The 8,438-nt window shown below is 37.5% G+C and overlaps 1 protein-coding gene and 1 long non-coding RNA gene across 5 annotated transcripts in view; one reads left to right on the forward strand and one right to left on the reverse strand.

Annotated features, from left to right (window-relative positions):
* ANGPT1 (angiopoietin 1) overlaps nucleotides 1-829 on the reverse strand; it is a 242,237-nt gene extending 241,408 nt beyond the window's left edge. For 2 of the 3 annotated variants that reach the window (XM_047842771.1, XM_047842770.1), the window contains exon 1: nucleotides 60-829. In XM_047842771.1, coding sequence (XP_047698727.1) covers nucleotides 60-356 — 297 coding nt within the window. In that variant the 5' untranslated portion in view covers nucleotides 357-829. Of the gene's footprint in view, nucleotides 1-55 lie in introns of all 3 variants that reach the window. The other variant, XM_047842772.1, reaches the window with a different exon arrangement.
* LOC125156606 (uncharacterized) lies at nucleotides 180-8,115 on the forward strand. Of its 2 annotated transcripts, none has more exons than XR_007148700.1 (3): nucleotides 180-308; nucleotides 4,863-5,184; nucleotides 6,270-8,115. It is a non-coding gene; the product is annotated as an uncharacterized LOC125156606 (long non-coding RNA). The 2 variants fall into 2 exon arrangements; XR_007148699.1 differs by having other exon boundaries at nucleotides 304-437.
* Nucleotides 8,116-8,438: the final 323 nt, after the last annotated feature.

The raw sequence follows: 8,438 nt of genomic DNA on the forward strand, positions 1-8,438 counted from the left end.
AGCTGCAGTGCAGAACGGAAAAGGCTCTGTGCAATTAGAAACTGAAAGCAATCACTTACTTTTTGCAGCCACTGAGTATAATTTTCCATCACATGCTCCAGATGTTGAAGTTTCTGGGAAGAGAAATCCGGTTCCACGTGTGGAGCATCTCTCTGCAGAGCGTTTGTGCTGTACTGGTCTGTCGTACTCTCACGACAGTTCCCGTCGTGTTCTGGAAGAATGAAAGTGTAGGCACACTGCCCATGTTGAATCCGGTTATATCTTCTCCCACCGTTTTCTGGACTTCGCCGCTGGTTGCTGCACCCTATGTGAGTCAGAATGGCAGCGAGGAAAGCAAAGGAAAGGAAAACTGTCATTGTACTGCCAGCTCTCTCCTTCTGTGCCTCTCGCAAAAACTTGCTCCTTTCTTCTGACCTTTAAACTAGTCTTTATTTTAGGTAAAACTGCTTGTTTGTTTGACTTTATCCCCCTCAGAGAAAACTTTTGAAAAAGAATCACAGAAAACTAGCCATTTGTTAGCTTTGTTCTAAAATGTTAGTTTTTTTTTTTTTATTTCACTATAATGGTAGTTTCCTTGAGATATTTATTGCATAGTAGCTGAGATTTATTGTTTCCTCTCTGTGTGACCGTTCAGCGTGGAGCCTGCCTGAGTCAGCTGCGTGTACATATTCTAGACCCTTTCCCCTACCCTATCTGCAGCAGATCTGCTATTTTCTCCCAGACCTCAGTGAGTTTTATTAAGGTTGCACATCCAAGCCGAGCTGGAAGCAGGCAGCCTTTCACAAGATGACTTGACAGGAATGCATGAGTGTGCCCCTATGCTAAGGGTGGCTGATGGCTTGGAGCAGCGGATCATCTTACAAATTGGCTAGATGCGCACGACCTAGATCATGTACAGCCCTCCCGCCCCCTTCCGCAGACAATTGCCTCCAGCCTTTAGAAGATCCCGGGCAAATCAATAAATAGAGCAGTCCACCTTAATACACTTTTGCTGTGCATGCTGACCTACTAAAACCTGCAAACTAGCACTAGGTTTTTAAAGTTAGTATGTAATGGGGGAACTCTAAGAAGAAACATTAGCATAATGTCCAGTAAAATAATTTTTGATAATGATGTCTGTATAAATATTTTAAAAAATTATCCTTGACTCTGGGAAAAAGAATTTAAAAACATTTTTAGAGATGGTATTCTCTCCTTGTATTCACTCAGACTTTTAGGAGTTGGAGACAATTATCAGGGAGGGTCAAATAAGCAAAACAAATTTTCATAACTTGTCACTCAAAGGAATGTAGATAGCATGTGCATATTAAGCAGAATAATCTAAGTATTTAGATTTCTGAGATAAGAATTTTAAATGAAACTATACTACCCTGATCAGAACGTAGCCCTGTGTGCTCTGTGTATACAAATTGAGCAACTTTCTTACAAAAACAGTGTGGTTACAATTTAAAACAGTGGCCAGAGAATTATTAATTCCTGTGGTACGTCCTAAGCACAGATTTCACAAAGACCTCTTTGGTGTTGCTATGGCTATCTTTAACACTGGTATGGAAGTTCGCCATAAAGTCTCCTGTGACTACACAGAAAAACTATCTGAGAATAAACATATATCAGGTGTGTCAATGGGCCAGCAAAGGGCTGTCTGGGAGAAATATGTTTCCATTAAGAAACAAAAATTATAAGAAGGTAATTTCCCAAATGTAGGGTGTAAACATTTGAACAAAAGGATCAGTAAAACATAAAGAACAGGGTATAATTATAGAATTAAGGTTATGGCACTGAAATCTTTACTAAGTATGTGCAGAAAACAGGAATTACGAGCAGGGCTTTCATCAAGAACTGGGAGGGATTTTCAGGAATGGAGCTTCTCAACGGCTGTCATGGTATAAAAACAGAAGCCACAGATGTTGACTCTTGTGTCCTCAAGGTACAGGTCAGTGGGTAAAGGGCAATAAGATTAGAGATTGGTGTGTAGGGAAAAGTTAGAGGAGAGGGCAAAACAAACTCCAGGGAAAAAATGTGATTTACTTAGGAGAAAAATATCGTGCCCAGATTTATCAGTCTTTCTCATAGCAAATAACAAATTTCTGATCTGACAGAAATGGAAGCAAATAATACCAAATATAGCAATAAAGCCCTTGAACTGCCTTTGCAGCTTCCTCCTTCTGTTGCATGTCTCTTTGTTGGCTGATATGTCACTCATGTGCACTAATAATAAGGACATTTATTAAGAGCTTAATATTTTCCAGGTTGGTATTAAGCACTCCTTACATACGATCTCATTTAATTATCCCAATGAATCTGAAACATGGATATTATGTTTAATCCCATTTTACTGATGGGAAACCTAAGTCATAGCAAACCTAATTGGTCACAGCTCACATAGCCAGCCAGGGATGGTGCCAGTATGTCAAATCTAGTGAACTGATTCCAAGCCAGCCAAAAGGCTTCCAAAGGGCTCCAGCTGCACTGATTCACAGCCCTAAAGCAGACTAAGTGATTAAAACAACTGATTAAAAACCAGTTTATAGCACCAAAGTGATTTAATCCTTCTTCTGTACCCAAAAAAAAAAAAAACAAGAGTGACGGGTAACCTGTGCAGTAGAGTTTTTAAGGGCCCACAAGGACAAAGTAAACTCTCAGATAGTCTAAAATCATTTTCCAACATTGATGCTTTGAAAATTATTCCTGGAAAAAAGAGAATCCAAAACCAACACCTTAAGTGATTCATTAAGAACTAAATACAGCTGAAAATCAGCAGAAGATACAAGAGTGAGTGGTGAGGCTTCTATTAAAGTGTTCCTGTGTTTTTTAACAGCCAAGACTTAAAATTCTGTTTCTCTATGTAGAGTGTGTGTGTGTGTTTGTGTGTGTGTGTGTGTGTGTGTGTGTGTGTGTAAGTTTCTGTGAATCTACACATGCTTGTTCATATACACTTTTCCAATCTGAAGAAATGTAATGAAGGAATGCACAATTTCCTGAGGGAAGAGTAGACAATTAGGAAAGGGAGGCTTGAAAAGCAAGTACTTAAAAGGAGGGAGGAGACAGAGAGACAGAGAAATTGATTTTTTTCCAGAAAAAGAAAGAAAGAAAGAAAGAAAGAAAGAGAGAGAGAGAGAAAGAAAGAAAGAAAGAAAGAAAGAAAGAAAGAAAGAAAGAAAGAAAAAAAGAAAGAACAGACATGACACTGCAAGTAGTAATGTCAATCTGGGGGGTGGGGGGGGGAAGGTCTCAAGGTAATTTTAATCAGCTGGAAAACACAGGGACATGTACAATGAACTCACGTTTGGGGACTTCAGTTGAGGAACATTGGGTGCATTTGAGGATCCTTATGAGATGCTAAGGACAATATTCTTCCAAGGACGTGAACCTAACCAACAGCAATACTGTGGGTCGCTGTTGCTGACTATTCAGCCATTTAGGAGACTTCAGAATTTAAGAAGTAATATGAAAAACAACCCATATTAAAAAAAAAAATTCCTCTGCCATACCTCCAAAAAGGTTTTAAAAAAAGTTCTAAAGAACTAAATAATTGTATTCAGTTGAATACTGAGGTAGCTTGATCTTGAAAGCTTTGTATCCTTGCATTTTATTTGCATTATTAGAGCTCTAGAATAAGGTTTATGCTTTAAATTTCTGATCTCTTATCTGTAATAGTCCTAGTAAACATTAGCCTCATCCAGAAATTTCCAGTGGGGCAGGGAACACCATTTACATGGAAACTTGATGGCCCTAAATCTGTCCTAACAACTAGTCACCGTTACTTCCTTCGGGAACCTTTCTTAATTTCTCCAGGCTCAATAAGTGATTCTGATGTGTTTCAATAACCTTTTTTCATATCTCTATAATGGCACTTTTTACACAGCTTTCTAATTATGTCTTTTTTGGCTTATTCCCCTCTCTAGCTGTGAGCTCATAAAGTAATCTCTTTCATCACTGATTTCCCAGCACTTACTGTGCACTTCGGTTGAAGGAATGAAAGAACAAATGAATGAGTAAATGAGCTAATTCAATTACTTCTGTTGCATTTTGAAGGTGCGGGGTGAGTCTGCCTAGAATTGGGATGAAGCCAAACTTGCTCTAAAGAATGAGTTAGATATAATAACATGGCACAATAATAATGCATAACATTTTTTAATCCATAACAAATTAATTTCCTCATTTAACAATTACAGCACCCCCGTAATTATGTATTATTATTTCCATCTTGCAGATGAGAAAGATTGTGGCACATAGAGGTTAATTACCCAAGATCTATGATCTCTTATATGGCAGAGCAAGATGCTCAATTTGATACTCAATCCATATATCTAGGGTGCACATTCATATCCCACTGAGCTATAATGCCTTCAACCATACTCAGGATTAGGAAACAGGGAAGAAAGCATTTCTTAAATTTAGGGGACAGGAACAACATGGCATTTATAACTGAGATGAGTCTCCTCCTCCTCTTAACCATGGCCATCATGGATTCATGTTATAATCTTCCAAAACAGAGCTAATATTAAGCAAAGATGCACCAGTATGGTTGTCCCATCCACTAACAAGCATCCAATCTGATTGTTCAGATTATACTCAGGATCAATTCTGAATGGTTTGACCTGTGCTATATCATTTGTTATATATATTACCCTAAAATAACATCAAACAATATAAAATAGAGTTTATTCCTCAAAAACACCATTGGGCACCTCTCAAGTTTTCATATAGATCCCTATGATGACAAAACAGGTGGGAAAGCATTCTCCTCCCTTGTATACTTAACACAATGTCATTCAGCACATATTCTGTGGATATATTCTTGAAATATATCCTATATTTGAAGGGCACCATATTTTATGACTCTGCTCTGGCACTTTCAGGGTTCAAGAATATCAACAGGGCTATGGCAGTGGCAGCTATGTCTAAAAGGAAGCACTTGGCTGTAATCCCTGGAGGCAGAGCCAAGACCCCTTCACTCAACTATGTAAGCATCAAAGGTATCCACAACAGATGGAAATACCACAGGGGGCTAAAACAGAAAAACAAGAAGATGGAGAATATCACCTGGTGACTGATGGCACTTCATGAGTACATGTGAAATATCCACTGGTACCTCTCAAACAAATTGGAAAGACTGAAAAGAGATGGAGATACTGCAGTGGATGGGGTGAGGAAGATACTGCGGTGGGTGGAGAAATATAGGTAGGTGAAGAACATAAAAACTATTATGTAAATATTTCCCTGCCTCTGACAAGAGAAATTTCTGGTTTGGTGGGTGTCTTGCTATCTAAATCAGTTTTTACCTGTAGCTACCTATATGTTGGAAAGAGCTCAGAAATGATTAATTTATTCCACATAAGAAAGTAGAGAAGGGACTCAAGGGAAGATCTGGAAATAGAAAACTGGGGGCTAGAGAGGTTTGGAGAAGAGTCAGAAGAAAGAGGAAACCTGTGGCCGTGTGGCTATGAGAAACTTGGGAAGATACATCGAGTACAGAGTTTTACAGTAAAATGATGTTTCCCGTGAGATAAAATCCCTCTTTCTCAGTAAAATGAATGGCTTTTGGGCAAGTGACTTCTTTGGCATGAGCGAGAAGAATCATTGGTCCTTGCTCCATATATGGAGCTAATATCTGGGTTAGACTTTTAATGTGAACACAAATAAAACAATTTATTTCATTTTGGTCTTTCACACTAGATTAGAGCCTTCCCAGAGCCTAGACTGTACGTATCTATCCCCTTTTTCTGGCATACAGAATGCAACTAATAAATATTTGTGATCCAGCCGACTGTCTGACTGACTCATAATTCCTGCTGATGAGATCTGAAGACATACAAGCATCACCCTCCCTTGTAGGTTTTCCTGTGTTCATCTTTACTAGGTTCCAAGACCCCACTTTCTGGAGAGTCGCATGAGAGATTCAGGATCCATATATTTCAAAGCAAATTCCAGAAATGAAATCACAGCAAAAACAGTACCCACCAGTCCCAGTCACCCACAGACTATGGTTGAAAACCATTCAAGAAACATTGTAGAAATACCTTCCAGTGTGAGGTTACTTGTTAATTCTACAACAGAGATAACTTCTACAAGTACCCAAGTCATAAAAGAAAACAAACAGCTGGAGACTGTAACAAGTAGAAATACAGATGCCAACATTCCCCTCATACCAGAATGGAGAAAGATTTCCATCGGAGACCCAGTGAGATGAGATTTTATTATGGGAAAAAGCATACAAACCACTTTGTATTTATTAACTGCCTCCTTTCTTCTCTTTTTCCCTATAGAAATCTTGATTCCTAGATGAGAAAAAATGCAAAGGTCTCTCTATCTCAACTTTTACAACTTCAGATAGAACACATATTTTACATCTTCTCAGAAACTCAGAAAGAATATGATTGGAAATGAATGGCTGGAATCACCATGTGATGAATCATGTACCAAATGGCACGTGGATGGTGACTAATCCTTGAAGCCAAAGCTGATAAATGACTTCCAACTGAACAGTGACTGGAAGATACAAGACTTTCTGTGATTCTGTTATTCTGTCTGTGATTAGAGAGTTGTGACAACCTCTGTTCATCAGAGGTTGGATGAACTGTTCTGTAGTGGTTAAGGTGGGAGGCAAATTGCTTTTTTGTTTTTGCTTATTTCCTGTTTATGCTATTTAACAAAATTGAATCACATTGGATAAGACATTTAATTATTCTAAGCTTAATTTCCTTACCCAGAAAATGAGGATAATAATACAGTATCACTTTTATAAGGGAGATGTGAAGATTAAACCTAATAATGGATATAAAGTACTCAACACATGTCTAGAGCATATCAAGTGCTCCTAATGTTGTTACTGTTTCTAAATTTGAATTTTCTTCCTTGTGCTCAAAAATGATCCTTTTAAACTTGTTTTGTTGAATGTTATGATTACATTTACCTAACTCCATTCCCTATAATTTCATCTTCTCCATTGTTTTAAATTGCTTCTGAACCTCTTAAAAATCACATTTAAGTGATTCATATGGGACGGTGACCACATTCACAACACATCAACAGCTTTGGTTTCCTTGAGGGCAGGGACTAATGTTTTCTTCCTCACTGCTGCATCATCACCACCTGGAACAGTGAGTGCCTGACACATAACTGGTGTTCAAAAAATATTTGTTGAATGAATGAAACGAGTTGGAAATAATTTAGTAAGACTATACTATTCTACAGAGACATCTAGTAGGGAAGACACACATATAAACCAGTCACTTTGTAGTGTGATGAGAAGTTTATTCCCTGGGAACCATGGGAGCAATGTGGATGCCATTTAAGGCCTCATCACTAAGACTTGTTATCAGATTCATTTCCAGCCAATTCAACTAGATGACCTTATTTTCATGACTTCTTTTATGACTAGACTTGTGGCATATATCACTCCATTCTGTTTCCTAGGATAAGGAGATAAAGCAGCAAGTGTTTGCCTCTGATAAAATGAAAAAGAACTGAAAAACTCTACTATTAATCTTATAAGAAATATATAGACTGGCATGACTTGTACATAAGCAAAGGAAATCTTTTTTTCTCTATTTTTTCTTCAATACTAATTTTGCTTCCCCTTGGGCTCTAATCAGATTAGGAATTTGGCAATTAAATTAGAAAATAAATTCTAGTGGTATATAAAACTTGTAAAAATAGAATGGCTTAATCAGCCTCTTCAAACATTATAGGCAAAGGCCCATCCTTTCAATGTTAACCTTAAATGAAGTACCCATTAAATCTGAATTGTTTTTCTTTTTCGTTGAATATGTGCCTTGATTCTTTCTTCTTTATCCTCCTCTTACAGTTAGTAAAAATCTTGAAAGAGACAATTGGGGAAAATAAAGAAAGGCTGGATTACCACCAGTAATAACTGAAAAATTGTAAAAGATAGTCATAACCATTTTATTCTCTATAGGTAAGTATTCCTTTTACTTGTGATATATGCAGATGGATCATTTTTAATTCCAGAGGCACAAAACAACCTGAATATTTAGCAAAATGTGTCCCGAATTTGTATCACATTCTCCCTCAGTGTATTTATCAAAAAAGCATACATGCCCTTTGTACTATTATTTACCTAATAGTTTCCTTAACTCAAATTTTAAGTTTTCTGTGTATCCTAGATTTATCTTAAACAAGAGTATCTGGAAAACCAATCACAGGTGCTTTTTCCTAATGTATATTAAAATAAATACAGAATATTAAAATGAATGTCCACAAACCACCTGCCAAATATTTTGTATCCTCAGTGGAATGTGTACCACACTTTGGGAGACATTACTTAGAGCTATCAACAATAGGGTACTCTTTCTTTGTACAATGAATGAAGTAATACCTCCTGTCAACTGCAGCTACTGCAGTTCCTCAGGATCAGTTTGCATCATGCCCAGAGTGTTTGGGGATTGTTCCCATTTTTCAGCCAAATCTGAAAC

This window comes from Prionailurus viverrinus, chromosome F2 (assembly GCF_022837055.1).
Source record: "Prionailurus viverrinus isolate Anna chromosome F2, UM_Priviv_1.0, whole genome shotgun sequence".
Classification (NCBI taxonomy): domain Eukaryota; kingdom Metazoa; phylum Chordata; class Mammalia; order Carnivora; family Felidae; genus Prionailurus; species Prionailurus viverrinus.